This window comes from Equus asinus, chromosome 8, assembly GCF_041296235.1.
Source record: "Equus asinus isolate D_3611 breed Donkey chromosome 8, EquAss-T2T_v2, whole genome shotgun sequence".
Classification (NCBI taxonomy): domain Eukaryota; kingdom Metazoa; phylum Chordata; class Mammalia; order Perissodactyla; family Equidae; genus Equus; species Equus asinus.
In genome coordinates, this window is record NC_091797.1 from 58198874 (window position 1) to 58217329 (window position 18456).

Sequence of the window (18456 nt, forward strand, 5' to 3'; positions counted from 1 at the left end):
CAGCAGTTCTCAAAGTGTGAACCTTTGGGACCCCTAAGTGACCCCTTTCCTTGGGGACCCCTAAGAAAACTAAGCTTCAAAGGTTCTGTGAGGTTAAAACTATTTTGGTAATAATAGTAATATCCTAAGACATTATTTGTCTTTTTCATTCTTACTCTTTCACAAATATATAGCGGAGTTTTCCAGAGGCTGTGTGGCATGTGATATCCCAACTGACTGAATTCAGAAGTGGCTATGAGAATGCAGCTGTCTTCTGTTAAGTCAGATATTAAAGAGATTTACAAAAGAATAAAACAATGCTACTCTTCTCACATGTTCCTTGTTTTGAAAAGTCTGGTTATTTTTTCATAAAAATATTATTTGTAACAATATGTAAAGGTTTATTTCTGTTATTTTTAAGTAAATATATTTTTAAAATCTCAGTCTCAATTTTTAACATGGAAAATATTCAGATATGACTCATAAAGCAAAAGCTCTTTGAGGAGCCTCAATAAATTTCCAAACCGTTAAGAGATCCGAATTCCGAGAAGTTTGAGAACCGTTTACATTCAACCATGGGCATTCAGTGAAGAGGTTTTAAAGGACACCAAGTTTAATCATGGACAATGGCACATGGAGGGAGATGTGTTTATGAAAGAATTTTGAAAATCAATAGCTCATACTGTCATTATTTTTTATCGCGTTAACTGGAGTAACAGAAGGATGGATAACTCGTATTTTAAAACTTTTTGTTGTTTGAAATATCTAGTGTGATCAGAATTAAATCCTTCCTAAAATGATTTGACTTAGATTTCTGTGATAGAAGCTGATTCTCAACAGGTGGATAAAGCTTTGCTATTACACATTTATATAGGAATTCCTTTTGATTGCTCAAGCAGAAAGCAAACACTAGAATTTCTCCCAGGGCAGAAGCAGAGGCACGAAGGGCCCCACTCTCCATTTCCCCACTCCCCACACTCCAGAGAGCGGGACGATGTTCCAAATGGACAGAAGCAGCAGCCTCAGAGTGTACTGAGTGATCACCGTACGAGCAATGCGTAGCAGGATAAACCCAATTGTTGTTTAAAAATATGTATATATATTTAAAATATATATATATATATATGGACTATATCCTATCAAGAACACGATTCAGTATATAACTGCAAATCAACTATACTCAGAAATCTCAATATTTTCCTCAAAATCTACTCATTTTAATTTTTAAAATATTTTTTAAAAATAAAACAATTTGGATCAAAAGCACTGAAATTTGGATGATCCTGTCTGTTTTTCTCAAAAGGTACACTTCTAGATTGATATCATAAGCCACACTCTATGCTCAGGGAGTGCCACAGAACTGGCTGTTTTGAAAAGATGTAGCTATTTAGCTACTTTGGCAAAGTTTTACCAAAATCAACTACCCATATTCCAGCCAAAGCATTACCTCATACTTCAACTAAGATACTTCTAGAAAGAATCTTAAAAAAATACCTCAACACTTGCAGATCACAGAATGATTTCAGATCGTCAGACTGTTTCCTACAAAATTCCTAAAACGGAACAAAAGATTTAAGTAGTTAGCAGTTATTCTACCCTGGCATTCTATCCTAAGTCACTGAGAATGTTACAAACAAAAAGAACTTACCAGAACGTCCTTCTCAAGGTGTTTCAGATCCTGAATAGCCTCCTCAAGGTTGCTCAGCTCTTGAAGAACAAAAGTGCGAAACTGCTCTAGTTTATTCAGTCTGATAAACATATAAGCAACAAATTTTACTGGGTCTGCCTGGATGCGACAAAAGACACTCTCTTATCGCAAGAGTACTTCATATTCTTCTCTAGACATTTCTTCTTTTAAGAATACACATCTCTCTTCTCATCTCTTCCCCTCCTGCCTGCCCACCCTCACCCCTAGAAACTTAACTATGCAAACTTTGATTTCGCCTTTCGCCAGAAGCCCGGAGGAAGCTGGTATTTCAAAATCATACTTAGCAGAGCGAAGCAGAGATGACTCCAGGGAAGAAGACACTGAAGCCAGACCTGGGCCAGAAGCCACTACACCAACCACGGCTCCCCACTGCTCCCTGCCTTCCGCTGACCCTGAAGCTGAAATTGGCTAATGAACTCTTTTTCCACCTAAACGTTTTAGTCCTGAAATTTCTAACAGTTGCTATTCTGTATCTAACCACCATAGAGACTGCTTATTTGTCTGCTTGCTTATCATCTGTCTTTTCCATTAGGCTGGAAGTCCCCTGAAGGCAAGAAGCTCCGAGACCTTCTTCACACTGCTCTCGCCTACTTAGCACAGGACGTGTACCTAGCGCTGCCCAGTGTCCACTTGCTGAATGAAAAGATGGATGAATGTATGCCCTCTGAAAGATAATGGGCATTCCACAAGTCCAAAGTCCTTCACGGGTTTGTTTTGAGAGTCAAATGACATTGAGTGCATAAAAGTTTGAAAAAAATTATAAATTTCTGTTCACATGATATATTATGCCCTAAGAAACTTTCTTCTTCTGTTAAGCAAACTGACCTGCCATCGTCTTCTTCCCGCCTTCATTTACAGGCCATTCTCTCCCACAAGATCAATCTCTATACTCATCTTCCTTACACTATTCAAAGCTTTGTTTCCAAAACCTCACTCCAGAAGAACTTCCATTGGAATCGCTCTCAATTAACCGTGATCACCACAGAAACCCATCTCTCCACTCTCCTTTCCCACCCTTCACATCTCTCTCAAATCCTGGCACCTTTGTACTTCTTGCTACATGGTCATAGGGGTGCGTGTGCATGGATGTGTAGCATTTTTTTTATTGTGGCAACATACACATAAGATTTATCCTTTTACCTATTTTTAAGTGTACAACTTAGTGGCATTAAGTTTATTCACAATGTTATGCAATGTTCCCTGCCATCCATTTCTAGAATTTTTCCAGCATCCCAAACAGAAACGCTATACTGATTAAATATCAGCTTCCCATTTCCCACTCCCTCGACCCCTGGTAAACCTCTAGTCTATGTCCCACCTCTATGAATTTGCCTATTCTAGGAACCTCATATAAGTAGAATCATATAATACTTGTCCTTTTATATCTAGCTTATTCCACATACCATGACGTCCTCAAAGTTCATCTATGTTGTAGCACGTATCAGAATTTCACTGGATGATATCCCAATATCATTTATATACCACATATGTATACACCACATATCATTTATGCAGTATTTCTTTAATATAGATATATAGATATATCCATGCTTGCCCTGTCTTCACATTGGGACTATGAATTTTTTAAGGGTAGTATTTTAGGATCATAACAATGGTAGACCACGAAGAGGCTTAAGGAGGGCATTTAGTTCAATCACTCATTGTATGAGTGAAGAACCAGAACTCTGGAAGGGTTAAGCGATGTATGAAACCTCACATGTGCTCAGGCTTCAACTCCTCGCGGCCCCAGCCCAGTGGTCATGAGACAAACAGTGCTTGTGAGCTTCCATGAACTTGTTTTGAAACCCACTTACCTGCACTGATGTATCTGGTTTAAAAGTTTCATTAGGCAATCCGGTGCTTGCTTTACATTTTTTGAATGAAGTAGACTCCTTCTGTACCTTAACTAAACCATAACAACAAAATAATCACATTAAACATAACTCCATAAATCGAGTGCAGACCTTGTATTAAAAAAATGCTGCCAGCATGCAATATTCATAGCAAACATTATCACTAGAGAACTGTGATGAGGCCCCATGCCACACACTGGCATGTATTATCTCAGGTTTAGTACCAGTGAAGAACAATAAGCTAAAATAGGAAAACTTACATCCATGCAATCAATATACAGACTGAATATCACAAACAAGTTTCCATTATAAATTCGCTTCCATTAGTGTTGCAGAAAATAAGATCAGATTTTGGAGATCTTCCAAGTTAGTTAAATGAATGTATGTTAGGGTAAAATACTTTTCTCAATAAGTAACTCATTACGGATTTATAAACAATAGGACAAAAAAAGGAGAGGATTGAAATAGTTCCAAGGTTTATTTTGTAGACGAGGTTTGGGGACAGCCTGTATGTGCAGTGTCTCAGATCTGCCACTACTCAACTGACCACCTCCATCTTTGTCCATTTTGTCTTATCTACACGGTCGCTTCTCCCCCTTCCTCCTTGTTTATCACTGTGACCTGATCATTGCTCCCTGGTAGTTCAATTGTTTGAGAATCCTATCAACGAAACCAAACCACAAGTCTGATTTCCATATAGATCCATCTGGTCCCACTGTAGCAAATCGACACTGAATAGCTGTATGATAAATACAAACTACGATTCGCAAAGGCACTAAAATCAGTGACCACAGCTAAGACAAATATACTTCCCCAGAGACTCAGAAGCACCTTCACATACGAAGGATAACAATGGTACTAATGAATAATACGAGCTTGTTACTTTAAACTCATAACAAGCTAGCTTTTCATTCTCAGTAGACCATTACCTCGTACTGTCTTTTCAGTTCTCTAGTGAAGTTTTCAAAGGTTGTGATAATGGAAGAATCATTCAAGTTCTCTGGCACAACTTCTAGGGATGGAGTAGAAATGCCTTCTGAACAACAAAAACAGAACATTAAGTAAAACTAACAAAGTGCTTGAAGTCGATGTGCCGAGTCCATCATCTGCCCAGGGGATGGAGACTCAGAAGCACACATATGATCCATGGAAGCCCCATCGGCTGCCTGGCTGTGACTGCAGCATGGCTGAGTCTGGCCATGACTGACCAGGCCAGCTTGAGCCAAGGGTCCTCGTGGCAGGTGCTTCATGCTGCGTCCCATCAAACCTCACTCTCTGGCAAGTGCTCATTCCATCCAAAACTTTCCAGGACTTTAAATCAGAGCAGCTGACATTTGTCTAAGAAGCAGGCTGAGGTGTTGTAAGAGACTTCAAGGAGGACACAATGGGTAGGGCATGTCTATGGTGGCACAACTAGCATAAGAGCTTCCGGGTGCCAGAAGTTTTATGCTTTCTGGCTCCATTCTAAGGGATTTGCATGTATAAACTCATGTAATCCTCACAAAACCTGTGTGCGGTAGGCACTATTTTTGTCCACACTTAGGGAAATCACATAACTTGTGCAAGCTAAAACCAACAGTTCCCGAACTGGAACCAGGCCGACCGGCTCTTAACCACCACCCTCTACCATCTCTGGGCTTCCAAATTTGCCTTCTTGGAACCTTCTGTTTCAAAACACAGTGGGTCACTCATCCAGAAGGCCAACCCCACATAGGCAGATATTTCAAATCATTCTCCTTCATTGGTATAGAGTGGATATTTCTAACATGAAAATGTAGTTAATAACTATCAACTAAAGCAGAGACTTATAAGAACCCTTAGACTCTGACACTTGCCATAAAGAGTTAAGATGCAGAAATCAGAATGCCAGAAGGAGATGGTGCTTGCTTTTATCTATAATTTGCGCAAAAATTTACTCGTCTCCAAGAAGACAAAATGCTTAGTCTTTAGGTCTGTATCGACTATGATCTTAAAACTATAACTCTCCTGTAATTCACACTGGTACTCTCAGTGCTTACACATTTGTCACACTCTTGCTTGAATGGCTGGCTGGGTGCATAATGTTACCTGCCAAGTCTGCTTCTTCTGTCACTGAGGAAAGGGAGCCTGGAACATCATCTTCTTCCAATTTTGACTGTTTCCACTTAGCAAAACTATCATCTGATATGTCTAAAGGCAGACACAGCACATTAATAACCACACACACGTTCCTTTTGTCCCAAATTTATCTTGTCCTCTTGTCACCAGTTAATATCTAACCTTGATCAGCAGCAAATGAAACTTGTTCCCTGCCTGTTGCCAATTACATATCATTTGGCACGTTGACTAAGAACAGCACAAGTATCAAAGCACTAAGTCTCTGAAAGAGGACACACGGGAACAGGCATCCCTTTGACGAGCTCTGTAACAGTTAGGAACGCTCTGCTTAGCATGGTACAGACGGATTCCGAACGAAAAGCAGCAATGGGAGGCATCAAAAACACTTCCAGGGCTCCAGGATGAATGGCAAGGTAGCAAGGTTTCCCAGCAGACGAGCCTTTGGAAGCTCATGGATCACCTGGTGGAGTGCGCCACCTGCTGGTGACACTGGAGCTTCTGTGCTGTACTGAGGGCTACCTCATAAATGAGGTCTGCTTGGCTTCTCCCTAGCCCAGGTGACTTTGAGAGCCTCAGCTTACGAGATTTAAATACAGGTCCTCTTCCCAATTTGGCATTTACTAAATATTTTCTATTGTGATATTCACTTTCACCCCAAACATGTCCTTGCCCCATCTGGCACCCAGTCTCATCAATGGCACCACCATTGTCAATCGAGCACCAGCATTAGGCTCAACTCCTGCTTTTCTTCACCATCCACTTCTCTTCCATCATCAAGGCCTGAGGTCCTGCCTACTGCATGAACCCACACCTCTTTCTGCTTTCCCACACCGTGACCCTGTCCAAGGCCACCTCCTTGGAGGATCTCATCAGTTCCATATCTTCAACTGTCACCTCCCAAATCTCTCTCTTGCCTGAGCTTTCTTAAGTGGCAAACTTGTGTTTCCAACTGCCTACTCAATGTCTCCATCTCAAAACCTACTCTTTGCTTTTCCTCCCCACCCAAACCACTCTTTCTTCCCCACCATACACAGCTTAGCCATGAAGCCATCTCACTTTTCACCCTCTCCTCACATATCTAGCTAGTCACTGTTGATTTTCCCTCTGAAAGTTCTGGAAGCCAATTTCATTAATTCACTCAATGAATATTTGATGTTACTACATGCGAGGAGCTGTACAATATGGTTGGCAGACAGCGGAGAAGCAGAAGCAAGTTTCTCAGCTGCTCTACCCTGGTCTCCTTGTGGTTTCTCAGACACCCCAGGCACATGCTCACCTCAAGCCCTTTGCACTTGCTGTTACTCTGCCTTGAATCTTCCCCCCATATATCTGCACTACGCTTTCCTCTGGCCATCAGACCTAACATTTCAATACTATTCTCATTTTAAATCCCCTTCCTTGATAAATTTTTTCCCAGCCTTTATCACAATATAACATACTACATGTTTTACTTTTATTGCGTATTATCTGTCTCCCCTACTAGAAGGGAAGCCCCAGCGAGGGCAGGCATTTTGTCTGTTTTGTTCACTAGAATATCCAGCACTAGAAAAGTGCCTGGACTGTAGGAGACATTCAATAGACATTCATTGAATGAATGCTGCAGAATATCCAAGCTCCCCTGAAACAGGACACTTTATATCCAGAAAAAGAACCTTGTAAAATAAATAAGAATTTATTCTAATTATCTTACACGAGCAGTGAGGGTAGAGATAGAAGCATATCAAAAACTTTAGGGACCCAAATACCTACTACATTAACAGACAAATAGAAATAATCAACTTAACATTTTAAGATCTGCTTAAATTACCTTTTGGGAGGAATGGTAAATACAATAATTTTTAGAAATAGTGCCATAGTAAGAAACACCAATCATAAACTTCAAGTGACAAAAGGAAAAGAAAGAGAATTTTGCTGTTAGAATTATGCAAAATACAGAATAGTTAGTGCTAAAATAGCTCATGCTCTGTGGTAAAATAGAGGATACATTTTTAAGAAAAATAAATAACCTAGGCTTAAATGTCAACTTAGATTATTTTCTATTAAAGGGGAAAAAAAGGAAACAGCAAAACAAGAAAGGTAAAACAAGAGAGCTAATAAATACCTAACTGAGAGAAAAGGATGATCCCAAAGCAGGAAGGACTGAATTAATACTACCAGCTATATAGATCAAATGGTCACGCATGAGTGGCGATCTTCACGGGACACCCTAGTTAGTTTGCTAGAACAGAATTTTCATAAACTGAAAGCTTGACTAGAGGGATCACATTCCCACTCTGCAGAACTTGGAAAAGAAAGAGCAAATATCCAGCCTCTCCATAATAAAAATAAGAAAAGCGTAAGAAATACTCTCAACTTGGAGAGTTACCTTACAGGAGCCACTACGTCTTTCTTCTCATTGCTCTCAGATTTAGGTGTGTGCACTTGTTGGAAATTTCGGATAGCTATTTTCTAGGGGATTGCATTGTTTCAAGAGTAAAAGATTTTTAAAAATCAAGGAAAGGATCCAGGTACAGCTACATCCTTCTCTTCCAGCATCAAAACAGCCAGCACTCATGCTTAAATCTCACATGGTGTCTATACTCAGTCTGGGTGCAAAGAAGCCACTTAGAAAGGATTTCGGCTAGCCCCACCTGGGCATTGAAGAACAACTATTACATTTCTTTCCTTCCTGCTTGTTCTGCCCCTTCTCGATTTGTTTTGTTTTGTGACAACATATTTTAGCAACAGCTCAAAACATGGCCTTGAATTTGAATTTATCATGTCCACGCACCACCTATGTTAAATGAGTATCTGCTGACACAGATAATAATTACACTCAGGGGAGACAGGAATCCAGGAACACTGTAAATAACGTGGTTACCCTTGAATGAGTCGCTTGGAATTTGTGAATCTACTAACAAGGGACTGTGCAGATGGACCACTTCAGGGACATGGAAATAATTTGGCAAACAGAACCCTTTTTGAGGGGACAATCTTGTAAAGTCCTTTACCTGTAACAAAGGAAGGGCTGGCTCTCCAGAGAGCACAGGCTACTCTAGAGGAACTGGTGCCTCATAAAGGCTGCAATTCCTCAGTGATGCAGTTGGTGCAGTTTGATTTCCATGGTAACTGTAGCCCATTTTAACCAGCACTTTTCAATATTCTCATAAAGGGATTAAAACTACCTACACAAAACACCTCAAAAATGAACACAAACTGTAAATACACTGTGGGTGAAACTAAAGCAATCTCATACCATGCTACTCCATTTGTTTGTTGGTAGCTGGTGGGGGGGAGGCTGCTCTTGCTTCTGAATACAGCTTTCCTGATTTCCATGAAAATTAAAGACTTTTGCAATCCAAGGAGCTTCTGAACTTATTCTGGGTAGCCTTTTGGGCACAGGTTTTAGTGAACATAGTTTGGTATCCATATTGCATTTATTTATTCATACTTCTGATAAAATGATTTTTAATGCTACACAGAACCAAATCGATGGTTAATAGCTAAGTTCCTCTAAGTTAAGGGACTTCTGAAATCTTACTCTGAAGTGACACCCGGTGGCCTTCAATGACAAAGGCCAACAGCCTTCAATGGGCAAGACTTCACCAAAAAATCCCCATGATGTTTATGGCACTTTCCCAATGCCAATTCTTTTGTTTATTCTGCCAATGTTTACTATGCTGAGAATATGAAAAATTAAAGACACTCTTCACTGGTAAGTTTCTCAGTCTGATGAGAACTACTAAAATATCTTTTGTAAGGATTAATGCAGTTTAAAATCTGCATGTCAATTGATAATAAATATTTATTTGTATAAATGATTATTCAAATATGGAATTATGCTGAGGTTCATCATTAAATGCTAGGATTTTCTAAGTTCCTTATTCTGGTCCCTAGCAAATATTTATCGAATGCTTTTTAAAAAAAATTATTCAGGAAAATAATATGTGAACAAAATGAGAAGTTTAAAAGAGAGATAGAAATTAAGAGAGAACTAAACAGAAATTCTTGAGCCAAAGAACACAATGAATGAAATGAAAAATGCAATAGAGAGTATCAACGACAGACTTAATCAAGCAGAAGAAAGAATCTATGATGTCAAAGACCGATCATTTACAAAGGAAAAAAGAATGAAAAAGAGTAAAGACAGCCTATGTGAATCATAGGATACCACTAACGGAAACAACCTCTGCATACTTGGAATCCCAGAAGGAGAAAAAAGAGAAAGGAGCAGAAATCTTGCTTAAAGAAATAATGACTGAGAATTTCCCAAATCTGGAGAGATTTGACATCCTAGTTTATGCAGACCATAAGTCCTCAAAAAGTTTCACCCAAAAAGGTCTTCTCCAAGACACATTATAAGAAAACTGTCTAAAATCAAAGACAAAGAGGGAATCTTAACAGCAGCAAGAGGAAAAAAAAATGCTCACATACAAGGAAACCCTCATAAAGCTACCAGCAGGTTTCTCAGCAGAAACCTTGCAGGCCAGGAAAGAGTGAGATGATATGCAGACAGTGCTGAAAGAGAAAAAACTGCCAACTAAGAATCATTTACCTGGCAAAGCTGTCCTTCAGAAATGAAGAACAGATAAAGCTTTTCCCAGACAAAAGCTGAGGGAGTTCATCACCACGATGTCTGCCTAACAAGAAAAGCTGAAAGGGGTTCCTTGAGATGAATGAAGGCTAATCAGTAACATGAAAACATAAGAAAATATAAAACATACTGGTAAAGGTAAGTACACCAAATTCAGAATACTCTAATACTATAATATAGAGACATGTTAATCACTTAACTCTAATATAAAGATTAAAGGAGGAAAATATTTTAAAATATTATAGCCATAATAATTTGTTAATGGATACATAATGTAAAAAGAGGTAAATTATGACATCAAAAACATAAAATGTGGAGGGAGGGAGAGGCAAAGGGTAAAGGTTTTGCATGCAGTAGAACTTAAGTTGTTAAATAAAATAGACTATTATATATCTAATGCTTTATGTAAGCCTTATGGTAACCACTAAGCAAAAATCTACAGTAGATACATAAAAGATAAAGAAGACGGAATCAAACATACCACTATGGAAAATCATCAGTCTACAAAAGAAGACAGCAAGAGAAGAAGAAATGAACAAAGGAACTATAAAATAGCCAGAAAACAATTAATAAGATGGCATTAGTAAGTCTTTATCTATCAATAATTACTTTGAATGCAAATGGATTGAATTCTCCAATCAAAAGGCATCGAGTGGCTGAAGGGATTTAAAAAATAAAAGACCTAACTATATGCTGCCTATAAGAGACTCACTTCAACTTTAGGACACAAATAGGTTCAAAGGGAAGACATGGAAAAAGATATTTCATGCAAATGGTAAGCAAAAGAGAGTAGAGGTAGCTATACTTATATCACACAAAATAGACTTTGAGTCAAAAACTGTATAAAAGACAAAGAAGGTTGTTATATAATGATAAGAGAGTCAATTCATCAAGAGGATATAGCAATTGTAAACATTTATGCACCCAACATCAGACCACCTAAATATATTAAACAAACATTAACGGACTTGAAGGAAGAAATAGACAGGAATACAGTAATAGTAGTGTACTTCAATACCCCACTTCCAACAATGAATAGATCGTTCAGGCAGAAAATCAATAAGGAAACATTGGACTTAAACTATACCTTATAGCAAAAGGACAAAACAGACATATAGAGAACATTCCATCCTACAGCAGCAGTATACATATTCTTCTCAAGCACACACAGAACATTCTCCAGAATAGATCATATGGTAGGTTACAAAACAAATCTTAGCAAATTTAAGAAGCATGAAATTATACCATGTATCTTTTTCCTAATACTACAGTATCAAACTAGAAATCAATAACAGGAGGAAAACAAATGTGTGGAAATTAGCACACTCCTGAACAACCAATAGGTCAAAGAAATCAAAAGGAAAATAATAAAATATCTTGAAACAAATGAAAATGAAAACATACCAAAATTTATGGGATTGAGCAAAAGCAGTTCTAAGAGGGAAGTTCATAGTGATAAATGCCTACATTGAGAAAAAAGAAAGATTTCAAGTAAACAACTTAACTATGCACCTCAAAGAAAAAAGAAGACCAAACTAAGCCCAAACTTAGCAGAAGGAAGGACAGATCAGAGTAGAAACAAATGAATTGGAAACCAGAAAATAATAGAAAAGATCAATGAAACTAAGAGATATTTAATTGACAAAACTTCAGCTTAACTAAACAACAACAAAAAAAGACAACTCAAACGGAATCAGAAATGAAAGAGGAGACATTAAAACTGATACTACAGAAATACAAAGGATCATAAGAAACAGTTATACACCAACAAATTCAAAAAACTAGAAAAAGTGCATAAATTCCTAGAAACATACAACCTACCAAGACTGAATCATGAAGAAATAAAAAATCTGAACAAATCAAGAACAAGTAAGGAGATTGAATTAGTAACCAAAAGCCTCCCAACACAGAGAAGCCCAGGGCCAGATGGTTTCACTGATGAATTCTACCAAAGACTTAAAGAATTAATGCCAATCTTTCTCAAACTCTATCAAAAAATTGAATAGGAGGGAACACTCTCAAACTCATTTTACAAGCCCAGTATCACCCTGATACCAAAGCTAGACAAGGACAACACAGGGAAAAAAAAGCTACAGGCCAATATCCCTGATGAATATAGACAGAAAAATTATAAACAAAATACTAGCCAACAGAATCCACCAGCACATTTAAAGGATCATACACCATCATCAAGTGGGATTTATCCTCAGGAAGCAAGAATTGGTCAACATATGCAGATCAATGCATATACCGCAATAACAGAGCAAAAGATAAAAATCATATGATCATCTCAATAGATGCAGAAAAGTATTTGACAAAACACAACATCCTATCATGATAAAAACTCTTGACATATTGGGTATAGAAGGAACATAACATAATAAATACCATAAATGACAACCCCACGGCTAACTTCATACTCAAGGGTGAAAGGTTGAAAGCTCTTACCCTAAGATCAGGAACAAGACCAAAGTGCCCACTCTCACTGGTCCTATTCAACATAGTACCGAGAGTCCTAGCCAGAGCAATTAGGCAAGAAAAATAAATAAAAGGAATCCAAATAGGAAAGGAATACATAAAATTATCTCTGTTTGCAGAAGATATGATCTTATATATAGAAAATCCTAAAAACTCTACCAAAAAACTCTCAGAATAAATAAACTCAGTAAAGTTAAAGGATACAAAATCAACATACAAAAATCAGCTGTGTTTCAATACACTAACAAACTGTCTGAAAAAGAAGCAAAACAGCCTTGTTCATAATAACATCAAAAACAGTAAAATACTGGTCATGTCAGCATCATAGCACCATGAGTCATTTCGTTTTTCTCTCCCCTTTGATTTACAACTAACTTGACATCCATAACTAAACAAAAGTTCCTCTGCACAGTACACTAGGACCCCCAGAGATCCTCGCACCCGTGCGTGCAAAAGTGGTTGGAGAGGATCTCAGAGGAGGCTGCGGATCCATGGAAGTCATGAGCTTGCCCCACTTGCTGCCATTGCTGACAAAGGTAATGTGGGGAGTTCAAACCTGGGTGGACACTCAAGGGAGATAATTCGTGGAGGCCTAGCCTGCCTGACAAGAGAACTTGGCAAGCCTTTGGAACGGGATAGAGATGAGTCTGGAGGCAGAAGAAAGGGAAGAATGAGCTGAGGTGGCCCCGTTCCCGAGAGCTGCCACTGCCACTGCTCAGAGTGGCAGAAAAGGGAGGTGGAAAGTGAACGTGGTGAGTGATAACCGCCTAGCCGTGCATCTGGAAAGACACAATTCTGTACACAACACCTGGATTTCTGAAGAGGGACCTCCTTGACTGGGAGGAGGGAGAGGAAAAGAAAGAAGGCAAAGATCATTGAAGGAACATGTTTTCTGCTGTCTACTCTGAGATTTTAGAGGAGGTCCACCCATGGACCTCTGGGACTCCCGCACTGGAGGATCCCCCTACTGGGCTGCAGGCACCCCCAAAAGCCCCAAGTGCTAAGCCCACACCTCCCCCTACTCTGTCACCAGCTTTTTTCACGTGTGCTCCCAAGTGTAGAGGTGAGAGTTAGCACCAGTAAGAGAAACCAACTCTTGTGCTACAGTGCCACCTTCTGAAAAACAAAAGAAAGGCTTCTAATCGCCAGCCTGGAGAACTGTTAGAACCAAGCTAAACAAACTACACTACGAAGTTAATTGTAATAAAAGTAGTATGGTTCTGGCACAAAAATAGACACATAGACCAAGTGAACAGAACAGAGAGCCCCAAATTAAGTCCTGCATATATGGTCAACTTATATTCAACAAGGAAGCGAACAATACCTAATGTGGGAAGGATGGTCTCTTCAACAAATGGTGCTGGGAAAACCGGATAAACACATGCAGAACAATGAAATTAGAACCTTATCTTACTCCATGGACAAAAATTAACTTAAAATGGATCAAAGACTTAAACATAACACTGACACTATAAACTTCTAGAAGAAAATGTAGGGAAGAAGCTCCTCAACATTGGTCTTGGCAATCATTTTTTGGGTAAGATGCAAAAAGCATAAATAACAAAAGCAAAAATCAGCCAGCGGGACTACTTAAAAAGTTTAAAAGCTTCTGCACAGCATAAGAAACAACTACCAAAATGAAAAGGCAAGCTATAGAACGGAAGAAAAATTTTGCAAACCATCTATCAGATAAGGGGTTAATACCCAAAATGTATAAAGAACTCAATCAACTCAACCAACAACAACAAATCCAATAAAACAGTGGGCAGAAGAACTAAATAGACGTTTTTCCAAAGAGGACATCCAAATGGCTAACAGGCCATTTCATGGGAAAAGATGCTCAACATCACTAATCACCAGGGAAATGCAAATCAAAACCACAATGAGAGATTACTGCACCCCTCTTAGAATGGCTATTATCAAGAAACGGTAACAAGTGTTGGTGAGGAGGTGAAGAAAAGGGAACACTTGCCCACAGTTGGTAGGAATGTAAATGGGTGGAGCCAGTATGAAAACTGCTGAGTGAAATAAGAAACGAGATATAATACCATTTACATAAGTGAAAACTACACACATTTACTTTTTTAAAATATTTTACAAGAACACATATAAACAAAAGCTGAATATTAAATACATTACAGAGTAAGGGAAATGGGGAGATGTTGGTCAGATGTGCAAACTGCCAGTCATAAGATTAATAAGCTCTGGAGATCTAATGTACAGCATAGTAATTATAGCTAACAACATTGTAGTATACACTTGAAAGCTGTTAAGAGAGTAGATCTTAAATGTTCTCACCAAAAAAAGAAATGGTACTTATGTGATGTAATGAAGGTGTTAGCTAAAGCTATGGTGGTAACCATTCTGCAATATATAAGTGTATCAAATCAACAAGTTGTACATCTTAATTTTATACAATGTTATACGTCAATTACACCTCAATAAACCTGAGGGGAAAATCCATGGAAGCAGAGGGAAAAAGTCTCCCCAGGTATATCAAAATAAATAAACAAACATATTACGATCTTTACCTACTAGATGGAGAGATATGACACTGGGGAATATGAACAAAAGAGAGGAAGCAAGGAATCCTTTGAACACTCCAACAAGAAGTTCAATTCACTTAGAAGGAAAAATGGTCAACCCTAGAAGACAGTGGAACATCACAAGGTCCTTAAAAAATGAGTAAGTCAAGAATTTATACCCAATCAAGCTAAGTTAAAAATTCCAACCAAATATTTTTGAAAAGAAAACAAACCATATGGTGAAATAATTTTTAAAACCTTTAAAAGGCAACATCACACACAATAATGACATATCAAGAAAAATAGATTTAACTCACCTATTCAAAGAAAAATCTTTATATTAGATCATACAGCAAAACACAATACTATACTATATACAAAAAAAATGCCTGAAACAAAATTATTTATACAGGTTGAAAATAAAATCATGGACAAGTTTGTCTGGCAAATGCAAACAAAAAGAAAGCAAGAGTTGCAAAAATAGATGAAGTAGAATTCTGGCCAAAGAGCATTAAACTAACAAAGAACAACAAAAGGATAAAGAAGCAAATCACTTCATTTTAGGCTTCAGAGAAGTATCATAAATAATTTCTAAGGAAATGAGAAGCTGCAAATAAATAGATAAATAATCATTAAGCACATAAGGAAACAATGCACCATGAGCAAGTGGCAGAAGAATCAGACAGCAGAAAGGTATTCACAAAAATTTTAGCTACTGGAATCCTCAGACACACGTTAAAAACACCTACTCTTTTCAAAGAAATAAAATCAAGCTTAAACATAGCTTCAGGGAAGAGGGCACTATGTAAAACGACCTAGCAGATCTTTAAACACCAAACAATTTCTAGAAATAAAAAATATAATAATAAACATTCACTGATAGACTCAATAGCAGATCAGATATAGGTGAAGAGGCAAATTAAATTATCCAGCAGGCAAATAGAGAAAGAAGTGGAAAAATGTGAGAGTAGTTAAGAGGCACAGAAAATAGAATGTGACAGGATATTACATATCTAATTAGAGTTCAAGAAGAATGAGCCAGAAGCAATATTTGGGGAGATAATGGCTGAGGCTTTTCTAGAACTGAGGAAAGACATTATGTCACATATTCAAGATGCCCTAACAAATGCCAAGAAGAACAAAATGAAAAGACGACCACACTGAAATAAATTTTAATCAGTGAAAAATTACCAAAGATAAATAGAAATCATCCTAGAAGTATTCAGAGGGAGGGAAAAAGGGCCAAATTATCTACAAAAAGTGACTGTTAGATTGACAGCGGAATTTTCATCAGCAAGAATAGAAAACAGAAGGCAGTGGAACAATTTCCTTGATGTACTGATAAATTCTGCCCATCTATATTCTACATCCAGCGATAATTCATTCAAGAATAAGGGTGAAACAGGCATTTTCATACAAGCAAAAATTGAGGATATTCCCACCAGCAGACCCTCACCAAAGATGTACTTTAGGCAGGAAGAAAGAGGTCTCACATAGACAGTGTGAGACACAAGAAGAATGTAAGCAAAGTGGTAAAAATTTGGGGATGTAAAAGTGAAAATGACTACATAAATACTATTTTAACTTTTAAAATAAAATAAAGAACACCACCACATAATGTGGTTGGGGTAGGCTAACGGAATTCAGGAGTCTTAAGGTCCTGTATAATCTGGGAGGAAAATAATGTTATTGATTAAAGTTAGACTTTGAAAAGCCATGCATGTTATTATTTCTAGGTTAACCAGTAAGTGAAAAGAAATAGAGTACATAACTACAAATAACTGGGGGGAAATGGAATGAGAAAAAAGTGCTTACACAAAATTTTAAAAATAAGAGAAAGAAAACAAAATGGTTGGGTCACACACAAAGTACAAAATAAACTGGTAGACATATTCCAAATATAGGAATAATTACATTAAATGTAAATGGACTAAACGTTCCACTCAAAAGACAAACACTATGATACAAGGTGTGGGGGAGTCCAAATATAGGCTGTTTACAAGTGATATGTATAAAATTAAAATATATATGTTAAACATAAAAGGATGGAGAAAATTATACTATGCAAATTCTAAACAAAAGAAATAACAGACTTCAAGATAAAAACATTACTGGAGATACAGGGGTCACTTCATAATGACGAAAGTTTCAATATACCATAAGGATAACTATGTTACATTTAGAAGCACCTGAGGACATTTTTATTTTATATAAAGAAAAACTGAACAGAACTTGCCTGTGACTGGCAAGTCCATGATCACAACGAAAGGTTTTCACACACTATGCTCAACAATTGATAGAGTAAGTAGACTGAAAAAAAGTAGTAAGAATATAAAATATTTGAAGACCATAGTTAAGAAAAGCGACATAACGGATAGACATATATATAGACACTGCACCCAATAATTGTGGAGCACACTCTTTTAACCGCAAATCAACCTTCAAGAAATTTGACATGTAGTGGGCCATAAAGTACATCTCAAAACTTCAAAGGATGTAAAGATACAGACCAAGTTCTCTAGCCACAATGCAATCAAACTAGAAAATAGCAAAAAGACAGCTAGAAAAATCCCATACCATTGAGAATTAAGAAATACATTTCTAAGTAACCTTTGGTCAGAGAAGAAATCAAAATAAAAAATATTTTAAAATAATAACAAATATTATATATTACAATGTGTGGGATTCACATACAGAAATGCTTAGAGAGAAATGTATATAGCATTAAATCAATAATAATATAGGAAATAATATATGAGAATATCTTTGACTTTTTGGTAGGGAAGAATTTCTTATTATTAAAAAAGTAATAACCATAGAGAAAAGACTGATAAATTAGAATTCATTAAAATTAAAAACTTTTATTTATCAAAAAAGTGGTCAGAAAGACATACAGAGAGAGCATCATACACAGAGAGAAGTACAAACCACAAAGAGGAAGAAGATATTTACCAGACATATAACCAAGTCCAGAACAGATGACAAACTCCTAAATACTGATATAAAAAGACAATTCTACAGACAAATAGGAAAGACATTTTAAACACTACACAAAAGAGGAAATTCTGGCTAATAAACATAAAATGATGCTTAACCTTAATCAGTGATATTCACATTAAAACCAATATATATGTTCACCCACTCACACATGTCAAAATTGTAAAATACTGAGCATTGGTGAGGATGTGGAGCAACAAAACACTCATACACATCAGGTAGGAAAGTAAATTGATACAAGCATAT

The 18456-nt window shown here is 37.4% G+C and overlaps 1 protein-coding gene across 1 annotated transcript in view; it reads right to left on the reverse strand.

Moving 5' to 3' along the window:
• The window catches only part of SYCP2L (synaptonemal complex protein 2 like), a 102989-nt gene that overhangs the window by 12922 nt on the left and 71611 nt on the right, over positions 1–18456 (reverse strand). The window contains 5 exon segments of the mRNA XM_070516800.1: positions 1474–1532; positions 1628–1727; positions 3502–3593; positions 4470–4576; positions 5608–5709. Coding sequence (XP_070372901.1) covers positions 1474–1532; positions 1628–1727; positions 3502–3593; positions 4470–4576; positions 5608–5709 — 460 coding nt within the window.